Genomic DNA, 13,428 nt, shown 5'->3' on the forward strand with positions numbered 1-13,428 from the left:
CATTACTTACATCATTTAATTAAAGATGTCATTGCTTACATCATTTAATTAATGATGTCATTGCTTACATCAATTTAGTTAGGTGAGAGTTAGATATTTGTTGAATTTGTAATGGTTTAAATTAGTTTATTTGTGTGGTGTAGGATTGTTCTTGAGTAGTATAAATATCCCTTCCCATTTTAGTTTTAAGCATCAAGAAAAATTAAGAGCTTCTAAGTGAGTGAAGAAGCAAAGTCTTATAAGAGTGAGTTGTAGTTCTTGTTTTTGAGTGAGAGTACTCTTGTAATATTTGTTTGAGTTTCAATAAAAGTTGTTTGTGTGAGTGTTTTATTTCCAACAAAGTGGCATCAGAGAGAGTTGGAAAGATCGAAGGTCTCGACAAGAGGAATACGACGCCGCCAGAATTTTCTCAATCTGAGTTCTGACGCACCGCCACGCACCGCCGGAAGACTGCTGCCAGAAAATCGAGTTGACTCACCGAGTTGAGCCGATTCAGCCGAGTTGGAGCACTTGACCGAGTTGTCCAAGTCCCTCCAAAGTTTTTTTTTTTCATCGTTCCGGATTCATCCGTGCAATCGGATTTTACAAAATCTCATTATATTGAGAGATATGGCAAATGGTATGGCACCATTCCAAGTTCCGACACTCAACAACAACAACTACGACAATTGGAGTATCAAAATGAAGGCACTTCTTGGATCACAAGATGTGTGGGATATCATAGAGAAAGGCTATAATGAGCCTGCGGATGATGATGTTTTTGCTACTCTTACACCAGATCAAAAGACAACTTTGAAGGATTCAAGAAAGAGAGACAAGAAGGCTCTCTACCTCATCTATCAAGCATTAGATGATGATGGTTTTGAAAAGATTTCAAGTGCAAGCTCTAGCAAGGAAGCGTGGGAGAAGCTGCAAACCTCTTACAAAGGATCCGAGCAAGTGAAGAAGGTTCGTCTCCAAACATTAAGAGGTGAATTCGAATCCTTAAACATGAAAGCATCTGAGTCTATTTCAGATTATTTCTCAAGAGTAGTAGCTGTTTCTAATCAATTAAAAAGAAATGGTGAAAAGTTAGACGATGTGAGGATAATAGAGAAGATACTCCGTTCGTTGGATCCCAAATTTGAGCACATCGTCGTGACGATTGAAGAAACTAAAGACTTGGAAGAAATGAAGATCGAACAGCTCCAAGGATCATTGCAAGCATACGAAGAGAAGCATAAAAAGAAGCATGAGTTTACTGAGCAACTCCTCAAGCTGCAACTCAAGGATATGCATGAGAGCCAACGCAATGATAGAAACCAACGTGGCCAAGGCAGAGGTAGAGGCCATGGACGAGGTGGAAGTCGAGGTCGTGGACGAGGCTGGAATTACAACAATAACAATTCCAACAACAACTATGAGAAAGGAGAAAGCTCAACACGAGGCCGTGGAAGAATTAATCCAAACTCAAAGTATGACAAATCTCAAATTCGATGTTATAATTGTCAAAATTTGGGCATTATGCTTCAGAATGTAGAGCTCCCAACAACAAAATTGAGGAGAAGGCCAATTACGTGGAGGAAAAGACAGATGGCAAAGAAACTCTTCTTCTAGCACGAAAGGAAACTGATGGTGGCCAAGCAAATTCCTGGTATCTTGACAGTGGTGCAAGCAATCACATGTGTGGAAGGAAAGACATGTTTGTGGAGCTAGACGAGTCAGTAAGTGGAAATGTTTCGTTTGGAGATGATTCCACAATAGCAGTGAAAGGGAGAGGTAACATTCTTATCCGTTTGAAAGATGGGAGACATCAATTTATTTCAAATGTCTACTATGTGCCCAATATGAAAAGTAACATTTTAAGTTTAGGACAACTGGTAGAGAAAGGTTATGATATTCATATGAATAATTATAATCTTTCTATAAAAGATGATAAGAATAACTTCATTGCTAAAGTGCCGATGTCAAAGAATAGAATGTTCTTGATCAACATACAAAATGATGTTGCAAAGTGCCTGAAAGCTTGCTACAAAGATGCATCATGGCTTTGGCATCTTCGATTTGGGCATCTAAATTTTGGAGGTCTAGAGCTATTATCTAAGAAGGAGATGGTGAAAGGACTACCTCACATCAACCATCCTGACCAACTCTGTGAAGGGTGTCTAGTCGGGAAACAATTCAGGAAAAGCTTTCCAAAGGAGTCAGAGACAAGAGCTAAGAAGCCACTTGAGCTCATCCATACCGATGTGTGTGGACCGATCAAGCCAAGTTCTCTCGGTAACAATAACTATTTTCTTCTCTTCATTGATGATTTTTCAAGAAAAACCTGGGTATATTTCTTGAAACAGAAGTCAGAAGTTTTTGAAGTATTCAAGAAGTTCAAAGCAGCAGTGGAGAGAGAAAGCGGTAGAAAGATCAAAGCCATGAGATCCGATCGAGGTGGAGAATTTACTTCCAGGGAGTTTCAAGAGTTCTGTGAAGCAAATGGAATTCGTCGACCAATGACAGTTCCTAGATCCCCCCAGCAAAATGGTGTGGCAGAAAGAAAGAATAGAACAATCCTCGACATGGCACGAAGCATGCTCAAAAGCAAGAAACTACCCAAAGAATTTTGGGCGGAAGCAGTATCGTGTGCAGTCTACTTGTCAAATCGATCTCCAACAAGAAGTGTATGGGGAAAGACACCGCAAGAGGCATGGAGTGGAAGAAAGCCTGGCATTTCCCACTTGAGAACCTTTGGAAGTATAGCCCATGTTCACGTACCAGACGAGAGAAGAACGAAGCTTGATGATAAAAGCGAGAGTTTTATCTTCATCGGCTATGATGCTAATTCGAAGGGCTACAAGTTGTACAATCCAGAAAATAAGAAGTTTGTGATTAGTCGAGATGTGGTCTTCAACGAAGAAGGAGAATGGGATTTTAACTCCCATACAGATGACTTCAATTTCTTTCCTCAGTTTGAAGAAGATGAGCAGACAATGAGGGAGCAACTAGATGAATCTCAACAAGAGCTTGCAACTCCACCCACTTCACCAACATCAACCACTCAAGGAGACTCATCACCTTCATCATCGTCAAGTGGGAGTCAAAGTGAAAGAGTTGTGCAACGCACAAGAAGCCTTAGAGATCTCTATGAGGTAACTGAACGACAAGATAATCTTACATTATTTTGTCTGTTTGCCGATTGTGAACCAGTGAGCTTTCAAGAAGCGGTACAAGAAAAGAAATGGAGATATGCGATGGACGAAGAAATCAAGGCCATCGAGAAGAATGACACATGGGAACTTACCTCACTTCCCAAGGGACATAAGGCGATAGGTGTCAAATGGGTGTACAAAACAAAGCAAAACGCCAAAGGAGAGATTGAAAGGCACAAGGCGAGGCTAGTTGCTAAAGGCTATAGTCAAAAGGCTGGAATTGACTATGATGAGGTATTTGCTCCTGTTGCTCGATTGGAGACTATCAGACTAATCATTTCTTTGGCAGCTCAAAACAAGTGGAAGATACAACAGATGGATGTAAAGTCCGCCTTCCTAAATGGAGTTCTTGAAGAGGAACTTTACATTCAGCAACCATCAGGCTATGAAGTCAAAGGGCATGAAGACAAGGTGTTGAAGTTGAAGAAGGCTCTTTACGGGCTAAAACAAGCACCAAGGGCATGGAATAGCCGAATCGACAAGTACTTCCAAGAGAATGGCTTCAACAAATGTCCCTACGAGCATGCTCTATATATCAAGATCAAAGATGAAGATATTTTGATCGTGTGCCTCTACGTGGACGATTTGATCTTCACTGGAAGCAACCCAAGCATGTTTAATGAATTCAAGGATGTGATGATGAAAGAATTCGAGATGACAGACATGGGGCTCATGGCGTACTACCTTGGCATTGAAGTTAAGCAACAAAATGATGGAATTTTCATTTCACAGGAAAGCTATGCAAAGGAGATACTGAAGAAGTTCAAGATGGAGAACTGTAAGCCAATAAGCACACCGGCAGAATACGAGATCAAGTTTAAGGGAGGGTGTTGGATCATAAACTTGATCCATTATGGGAGCCTAAACCCAAACCCAAACTAAATTGATGTCATTACTTACATCATTTAATTAAAGATGTCATTGCTTACATCATTTAATTAATGATGTCATTGCTTACATCAATTTAGTTAGGTGAGAGTTAGATATTTGTTGAATTTGTAATGGTTTAAATTAGTTTATTTGTGTGGTGTAGGATTGTTCTTGAGTAGTATAAATATCCCTTCCCATTTTAGTTTTAAGCATCAAGAAAAATTAAGAGCTTCTAAGTGAGTGAAGAAGCAAAGTCTTATAAGAGTGAGTTGTAGTTCTTGTTTTTGAGTGAGAGTACTCTTGTAATATTTGTTTGAGTTTCAATAAAAGTTGTTTGTGTGAGTGTTTTATTTCCAACATTGAAGGTCTAATCCCTGGTAGAGTATGATAGCAAAGATAAGGAAGAGAAAAGAAGTAAAAGGCGAAGCAAATAAAATGACCCAGTCAAAAGGTGTTAAGTCCGTCCGCTCATATAACGTGCCACATCAGCATTCTCTTACCCCACTAACGACTGCTAACAGGAAGTAAATCACTAGGAATGGTAATCGGGAGGATTGGATGTGGATACCCCTTCCTTATTTCTATACCCACCTAATATTTTTTAATCTATCACCCGCTCACCACCTATGATAGGTATAAATTTTTAAATCAACACCCGTTCACGCGGTACATTTTTAAATTCATCCCCACACCTACTATCTACTAGCAACATACCCATATAAATCCGCCTGACAGCAAACTAATGGGATGTTGGAGTTGATTCTCAGACAATTCGTGATGGGGTAGCAGCGCATGCTTCAATTTGTTAAAGGAGTAGCTCTACGAATGTTATGGAGACAAATTGTAGGGAGCATGTAGTCGCAAAGCTGGATTATTGTGTTGCTTTCGATGTTAATGCTCATAATGCGCCTAATATGGGGTTTGAGGGGCTAAAGAAAATAAAAATTACTGCTTTTGATGTTAATAATTATAGTACGGTTAATTTGTGTTTGGATAGACAACATATGCTAAAGAACATAGAAAGTGACGTGGTTAGTAGGATTATAGGTTTAATCAAAGAGTCGAATATTTTCCTAATTAAAAATCAGATTAAAGACTAAATATCCTTAATATTTGGATAAATTATATGTTATATATTATACAATATTAAAATTTATAAATTAGTTTCTAAAATTATACCTAAATTCATAATGGTCCAAAATTTAATAGATATTTAGCTGGGTGGACGGATGTGGGGCGGGTAATGTCTCAAACTCATTATCCGCCCACCACCCACGACGGGTACCACTTTATAAATCCACACCCGCCCACTACCTGCTAAAATTATACCTATCCCCGCTCCAATTAGAACAGATGCGGTACGAAATCCACAAAACTGTACCCATTTACCATCCCTAAGTAAATAATTATTATATTACAAATCTTAATATTAGTGAATAATATGTTGTTTTTGAAATTACAAACTATACTGCCAAGTTCCATCAGGTATTAGTGGCATCCCTCGTAATTTTTCCTAAACTCTCTGCTTATGTCAAAAAATAACCCTTCTGTTGAGCATTTTAGAAGAGAAGAGAAGAGAAGAGAAAAATAGAATCCCACAAAACCGAGAAAACAAAAGCTCATCAAGTTTCAACTCAAAGTTGCAAGTGACTCACAAACCTCTCTCAATTTTTTCTTTTTTTTTCTGTCTGCTTTTTTTGAGTAATTTCCCCACTTGTTGTGTCTGCAAGTGAAACACAAATGGAGCAAACTTTGGCCATCGTCAAGCTTGAAGCTTGTGGTATTATCTAGGAGAAAAAAGTTCCTTTTTTCTTCTTTTGTTTAACTTGGTTCAGTAGTATTTGTTAAAAGATAACAAAAGGGTTGATGGGGAGAGGTTGCAGGAAGATGATAGCAGGAAATTTGGATCCAGAAAGAAAAAGAAGCGGTGGGTTGAGAACCAAGCAGGCTGGTAGAGGCTCTTGTAGAGGAAGTTAGCTTTAGTTGCTCCTTTTTTCATGTTTCTTCAGTGTGGGATATTATAAAAATTGCACCTTGAGTTGTTTTTTTGTTGGCTTCTTTGCCTCAATATTATATATATGATCTTTGAGAAGAAGAGGATAAAAGGAGAAGAGTGATGGGTGGTTTGTTGAAAGAAACTTTGAAGTCACTTTGTGGGGTGAACCAGTGGTCTTATGCTGTCTTTTGTAAGATCGGCTGCCAGAATTCTAAGTAAGTTTCTATGTTTGCTTTTGCCTTTTCTTTTGGGGTTGTTTGGTTGTGGAGAAAATCGAAGGGAAAATAAGAGAACATTTAGTGTTTTTCTATAGTGCTATGCATATGCGTGTATCTTCATTTGGTTTAGCTAATAAAGTAGAAACAAAATACTCCACACACACACACACACAAAGTGAACTTTTTTAATGGTTTTCTTGGCAACCAAGTAGAGGAGGAGATCCGCCATTGCTGATAGTATTTTCTCGCACAAAACTATTTTTTTTTTACTCTTGAGGTGCAAAACTTGCTTTAAGGCGTGTTGAACTTTGATTGGTTACCGTTATCTTGTAATTTTTCTTTTGATTTATGATCTGGTGCTGCTTTTTCTTTTCTACTTTTGGCACTTTGTGTTTTGGATTATTCTGTTTTGTCTTAAAGAATCATATTGAAAAGTAGATGTGTATTTTAAGTTTGACAAGAAACCTTCTTGTATTGGACCAGTTCACTGCTGAAATCCATTGATTCAGAAATTTGTTTTCCTTTTATTGATCGAGTAGAATCTACTCTTAGGGAACGATTGATTCATGGAATGTAAGATTATCTAGGAATAGGATTAATCAGAATGTTGTATTTTGTGTTTGGTTAGTTTATCAGAAATGTAAAATTATCTTGTTTGGTTAAAGGAATAAAAGATTATTGAATTTATATTTGACCAAATTGGCCTTATTATATATTTGTTTTTTTAACAAGTTCAAAAATATTTATATATATTTTTTAAAAAAATTTAAAATTAATAAAATTTATATATATATTTTTACAAAATTGACAATGTAAAAAGGTTTAATGAAAGAGTAAAATTTTATATTAACCCCTGAACTTCATATAAAATTTTAATTATAGATCTTTTTATAAATCTAAAATAGTTTAAGGATAAATTTGTAATTTAACTTTTGTAGAATTTTTATTATTCAATAACAGAAGAAGAATATTTTTGAAAAAAAAATCTAAAGACATTTTAGTCCAAAACGCCGGTAATCCAACGATACCTAAAGAAAGAGAGATAATGACATTCTCGATAATATACCTAAAAATCTAATATTGGTAATAAAATATTACCGGGAATGAGATTCTCGTCCAACCAAATATGGGAATGTGGATTTCATTCCCATGATAATCCCACATTCCTTGATCCAAACAGCCCCTTAGTTGCTTTTGTCCTGGCCTGTTTGGCCGCTGGAGAAAATGTAGAGAAAAGAAACAATATTAGAAACCTGGACAATTCACTTTTTTGTTATGTTTTCTAAACTTATTACCCCCAATTGGATGAGATATCTCGGAGTTAAATGGCATTATATGCATTTATTTTCATTTGTAATCTCCTTTGATTGATGGCTAAACTTTTGGCATCATTTGCCTTAGTGTCTGTTTGAAGAGTTTAACTATTTTTGCCTTCTTAAAAGAAGAAAATTGTTTGTCTTCCTGGCCTAAACCGGGTGTTTTATGCTTTGCAGGTTACTAATTTGGGAGGAATGTTACTATGAACCTGCACCGTCCTGGGTCCCTCCATGCATTGCCGGACTTCAGAATCCCGAATTGTCATTCCGAGAGCAGGAGGGATGCTGGCATTCGGAAAGTTCTTCTCAATTTGGGAGTCGAACATGGGACGATAAAGTCCATTTGCTGATAAACAAAACGATGACTAATAATCGCTTTAATATAGTTGGGCAAGGGTAAGCCTAAGCTTTTCAATGCTGTCCAGTTTTCTGCTTACAGATTATTTAATCAATCTCTTTTAAAGTTCTTGTCCTTCTTTATTCAAAAAAAGGAATTGTGAGGAACTGCTTTCTTTGTTTTTCAGATTAGTTGGCCAAGCGGCATTTACTGGTAAGCATCAGTGGATTCTTGCAGATAATTACACTACAGATGCCCACCCCCCAGAGGTATATTACTAATTGTAACTTCTGAGTTCTCCAAGCATCAAATGTTAAACACAACAAACTTGTTCTTTTTTGATGCATCAACTCTTAAGATGTGATAACAAGTTCAGATGGTAACTGAATATAAATAGATGTTTTCTCATGAACTTTCTTTCACGGTAATTGTCTAGGTAGTGTCATGTAACAAAACATAGCATGACATTTTTGTGTGCATGCTTCTAGGTTCTAAATGAGGTCCACCTCCAATTTTCAGCTGGCATGCAGGTTTGATAATTTTTTTCGGCTCTAGCTCTTTATTTTTCCTCTCTGCTTCATTATTTGACTTTTATCCACTTCAGACTGTTGCAGTTATTCCTGTTCATCCTCATGGGGTTCTTCAGCTCGGTTCTTCCACGACTGTAAGCAACTTAACTGTGCATGCTTGATGTTTTACCCTATTAGTTGCCTTGAAGCTCAAGTGTTTTCCTGTTCTTCTTCAGATTATGGAGAACATGGGATTTCTGAACGATGTGAAGAGATTAATTCTCGGTTTGGGATGCATCCCTGGAGCTCTTCTCTCTAACAGCTACAGAGCAAATGAATGCATTGGGAAAACCAGGATTCCCATTTCCTTAGAAAATCCCATTGCAATGGATTCAGCTGGAATTTTTAGGCCTGCAAATTCCATGACTTTAGTTTCTGATGGCTGTAACCAACAAAGCAATTCATCTCAGGCTTCCATGGTTATGGGCCAATCATCTTCCCTGATCAAACATATTCAAGAAACCTCCCAGGCTAGACCTCATGATGATCACTGTGAATCAAAAATCAGCCCAGAGATGAAGCCAAACCTGAATTTTAGAAGTCAAATGGAATCTGGAGTTTTCGGTGCTGAAGTAATTCACTCCAACTCGGCTTTGTGGCTGAACCCTCAAGTTTCTTTTTGCAACTCAAGTTCTAGGTTCAACTGTCTGCCCATGATTGGTCAACCAATTGCCAGTCATAGCAGCATAAAATCAATGGAGCAACAGGTTTTATCAGATGTCCTACGGAATCATGTTGACAATAACATTACTGCACCAAATAGTCAAGTGAATCCAAAATCAATCCCAGGCATTGTTACAAAATTGCAAAACCTAGAAGTTGTTACTTCTTGCACACGATTAGCGGGGAACATGGTTCAGCAAGTTGGTTCGTCTACGGTGGAGGTTCCTTTATCCATCCTGACAGATCAGTTAACGACTAGTATGCTTTCAGGACTTCCAAATCGAGGACACAACTTTGAGAAACTTGTGTGTATTCCAAAGAAGAAAAGTACAGATAATGATTTGTTTGAAGCACTGAGGATCCCGCTTCCCCATGCTGATGATGGCATGCCTTTTCCTGAGCGACTTCCAAGTGCTTTTCATGATATTGTGAAGCATGAAAGTGGAAGTTCGAGTACTAGATCCTTGAATGTTAACTATGGAGATGCATACGTCCAGCCTCCACCAGGAGATGACTTGTTTGATGTATTGGGGGCAGATTTAAAGAATAAATTGCTTGGCAGGAAATGTAACAATGTTCTTGGCAAGGGACAAGATTTGAACATGCAAAATGTGGGCAAGGATACTTCAATATTTAAGGATATGCTCAATTTGTTTTCTGATCATTGTTCTGCTGGTGAAGGGATTTCCAACCGGGTTATTTATTCTGGGGTGGGTAAAGATCATCTTTTGGATTCTGTGGTTTCTAGTGTCCATTCTGCTGCAAAGCAGATATCAGATGATAACATGTCCTGCAGGACAACATTGACAAAGTTCAGTAATGTATCTGTTCCTAGTAGTTCCACTACCTTTGGTCTGGTTAACATTTCCAACCAAGTTCGTGGGGAGTTACTAGGTGATCTTCCTAAGTCTCCGTTGAAGGGAGGAACTCTTCCATCCATTTCTTGTCGATCTGGCTGTAGCAAGGATGATGCTGGAACTTATTCTCAGATTACTTCAATGTATGGGTCTCAAATCAGTTCATTGGTTGAGCAGGGTCATAATTCAAGGCATGGTACGAGTGTTGCTACTGCAGACTCGAAAAGGAACAATGATACAACTAAACCAAATTGCAAAAGACTAAAACCTGGAGAGAACTCTCGACTCAGGCCAAAAGATCGCCAGATGATTCAAGATCGAGTGAAGGATTTGAGGGAAATTGTACCAAATGGAGCGAAAGTAATGCATATTTTTAACTTGATATACCTAAATTCTGTGCTATGCTTTTACCGTAATGAATGTTGTCATTAATGTCCACCCTTTAATGTGATTCAACAGTGTAGCATAGATGCTCTTCTTGAAAAAACCATCAAGCATATGCTTTTCCTACAAAGTGTTACGAAACATGCAGACAAGTTAAAACAAACAGGAGAGTCTAAGGTATGGCAATTATTTTATGCTTGTAATCTAGTTCTCCTATGTGTCCTATGTTCTAAAATGTTTATTTATCAGATCTTGTTGCGGTTGGTTGTGGTGACATTGCTATCTCAGATGTCTGAGAAGCAATGTTCTTATATGCATACTATATTCTCTGATGTCTTTTGTACAATAAATGTCAACTGGCAGTATTATATCCGTGGAAGCTTTTAGACTTTAAGATGTTTGAGTTTGCAGATAAAGGAGAACTTTGAGGGAGGTGCGACATGGGCATTTGAGGTCGGCTCACAATCTATGCTGTGCCCTATTGTGGTTGAGGATCTCAATATACCTCGTCAGATGCTTGTAGAGGTGGGACTCTTTCATTTGAAGCTGCCTTAAATTTATCTTCATTGTTCCATCTGTGTGACCGCATTTTGTTTACGTCCCATGACAGATGCTTTGCGAAGAACGGGGTTTCTTCCTGGAAATAGCCGACTTTATCAGAGGGTTGGGATTGACCATCTTGAAGGGAGTTATGGAAACTAGGAGTGACAAGATCTGGGCACGTTTCACTGTGGAGGTAAGATCTTACGAGTATCCGATTCCAATATGTGTTTGTTCCGGTCAATCATACCAATTAATTGATTAATGTTATGCAGTCCAGTTACATTTCTACTCTGCAATTATTAGGCAGAGTACGAATGAGAATATTGTAGCAATATTTTCTAGGATATTATTGACTTGTAGAGACAATGTAATTTCCGTTACATTACATTTGTTTCTTTCGCATGGCAAAAATAAACTATTATTCGAATTGTTGTCATTTAACTAGAGTTTTCCGGTACAGGCAAACAGGGATGTTACGAGGGTGGAGATATTTATGTCACTTGTTCGTCTTCTGGAGCAAACTGCAAAGGGCAACAGCGCTTCATCTGCCAATGCGTTCAATAGCAACATGGTGGTTCGACACTCGTTTCCTGAAGCTGCATACATACCCGCGACCGGTAGGGCCAGTAGTTTACAGTGAACCACCTTGCTCCCCGGTATTCCGGTTTGTAGACATGTTAAGAGCGGGCCCTATATTTGCTTGCCGTGACTAACATACAGTCTCTAGATTCGGTGGTTCGGACCTCGACTAACCTCTTTTTCGCTGACCTTGCCCTCGTGGGCGGGATTTGTTTAGGTAATGAAAACTTGTCCAGAGCTTTTAAATGGCATGTATTCGGATTTTGCTGGACCATTTGATGAATTTTATCGTTTCGTGTAATCGTATTGTGTTCATAATATGCACGGGTTTGCCAGCAGCTAAGGGACTGCATTTTGATTTTCTGCTAATCTGTGCATCTGCGGAGTGATGGTCTATTTAAGTTCAATAAAAATAATCCTAAACTAATAAAAAAATAAGATATATATCTTAAATTCGGGGTGACATGCTGGCTAAAATTCTAAACCTAAACCAGAGCAAGCTGACCCACCCATGAACATATTTATTACAGAAAATGATGTATATATATGAAATTGAGGTAGATTTGCATGTATATATAATATATGAAAATTATTTTAAAAATATTGATACATCTTAAACAGTAAACCGAAACACACTAATACATAAAAAAATATTTTGAAAACACTGAAAGTTATTAAACCCTAAACCCAAACACACTAATATCTTGGTTCTACAACATCAGTGAGTTATATCAAAACAAATCATCAATAAATTAATAATTTTTTTTATTAATTTGTGGTTAAGTATAAGGTAGTATATGTTCAAAGTCAACTTTCAACTATTTGAACGCTCACATTCATGACATTTATAATGCTCAAACTCGAAACCTTAGGGAATAGCAATAATTTTTTTACCATCAAAATCGTTTGGTTCGTGCGAATTAATAAAATTTTTAAAAATACTTAGAATAAGCTATAACTTGCATATATTTATTTTTTTAGTAGATTATCGATAATATATAAAATTATATATCATTACTAAGTTTCTTGAGACAAATCTTTAAAGGAAAAAAGAAAGGGGCAATAACTTGCATGAATTGATGATGATAAAAATGTAAAAGAATAATGGAAAAATGAATGAAAATATAGTTGTTAAAATTCGCAACGTGGAATCGTATACCATAGCAAGGGTTGGAATTTGGAGGAGGAGCTGGAAACTGCAAAAACAAAAGAGACATTGTTGATATAAACCCTAATATTATTCCCCAAAGAACTTGAACAACATATACGAATGAAAGCAAGTAGATGAGTGAATATTCTACATGTCTACATATATTAATAATTTATTTTAGCCTTCCCAGAATTTTATATATTTATCCATTTAAAATTTTAAAAAATCGTTCCATAAGATAAAATTAAGCGTCCATCCCTAATCATGTTTCATGACTAAACTTGGATCCACCATCGTACGTTATTTATAGATATATAGCATTTTCGGGCAATTTCTTCTTCTTCTTATTTGTTTCCCATGCAGCCTGATATCAATGCATGTCGACTCGAGAGTTGCTTAATTTCTAAAATAATGTCATCAATCATATTATTCCCACAGGATTCTCGGTACTTATCCAACCATTTTTTTAATTCATTCGATTCTTTCATACGAAATTAAATAGTTTTTAGACAATGAAAATTGTAATTCGGACAAATGTTGTGTATTTTCTTTTCAACACGAAATAAATTTTAGGGTAAAATATAAAAATGGTCCCCGACTAGAAGGTGTTGCTTTATTGAGTTCCCTGACTATTAAAAGTTACAAAATCATCATCTGACTATAGGGTGTTGCTTTATTGAGTTCTTCGACAATTAACAGTTACAAACTGGTCACTTGACTATTCATATGTTCCAAACTCATCATTTTCCGCTAAAAATCGACGACGG

General features: G+C 37.2%; 1 protein-coding gene across 3 annotated transcripts; it reads left to right on the plus strand.

Moving 5' to 3' along the window:
* Window positions 1-5,533: 5,533 nt before the first annotated feature.
* On the plus strand, window positions 5,534-11,880 carry LOC120142203 (transcription factor LHW-like). Of its 3 annotated transcripts, none has more exons than XM_039156946.1 (11): window positions 5,534-6,260; window positions 7,757-7,975; window positions 8,104-8,185; window positions 8,405-8,446; window positions 8,521-8,580; window positions 8,662-8,928; window positions 8,989-10,365; window positions 10,465-10,566; window positions 10,801-10,914; window positions 11,000-11,125; window positions 11,393-11,880. In XM_039156946.1, the coding sequence occupies exons 1-11, from the start codon at window positions 6,166-6,168 to the stop codon at window positions 11,570-11,572; spliced, it is 2,664 nt and encodes an 887-aa protein (XP_039012877.1). In that variant the 5' UTR covers window positions 5,534-6,165; the 3' UTR covers window positions 11,573-11,880. The 3 variants fall into 3 exon arrangements, with proteins under 3 accessions (XP_039012877.1, XP_039012876.1, XP_039012875.1); XM_039156945.1 differs by having other exon boundaries at window positions 8,662-8,843; window positions 8,898-10,365; XM_039156944.1 differs by having other exon boundaries at window positions 8,662-10,365.
* The last annotated feature ends 1,548 nt before the right edge of the window (window positions 11,881-13,428 follow it).

This window comes from Hibiscus syriacus, unplaced genomic scaffold (assembly GCF_006381635.1).
Source record: "Hibiscus syriacus cultivar Baekdansim isolate YM2019G1 unplaced genomic scaffold, ASM638163v2 tig00110819_pilon, whole genome shotgun sequence".
NCBI lineage: Eukaryota > Viridiplantae > Streptophyta > Magnoliopsida > Malvales > Malvaceae > Hibiscus > Hibiscus syriacus.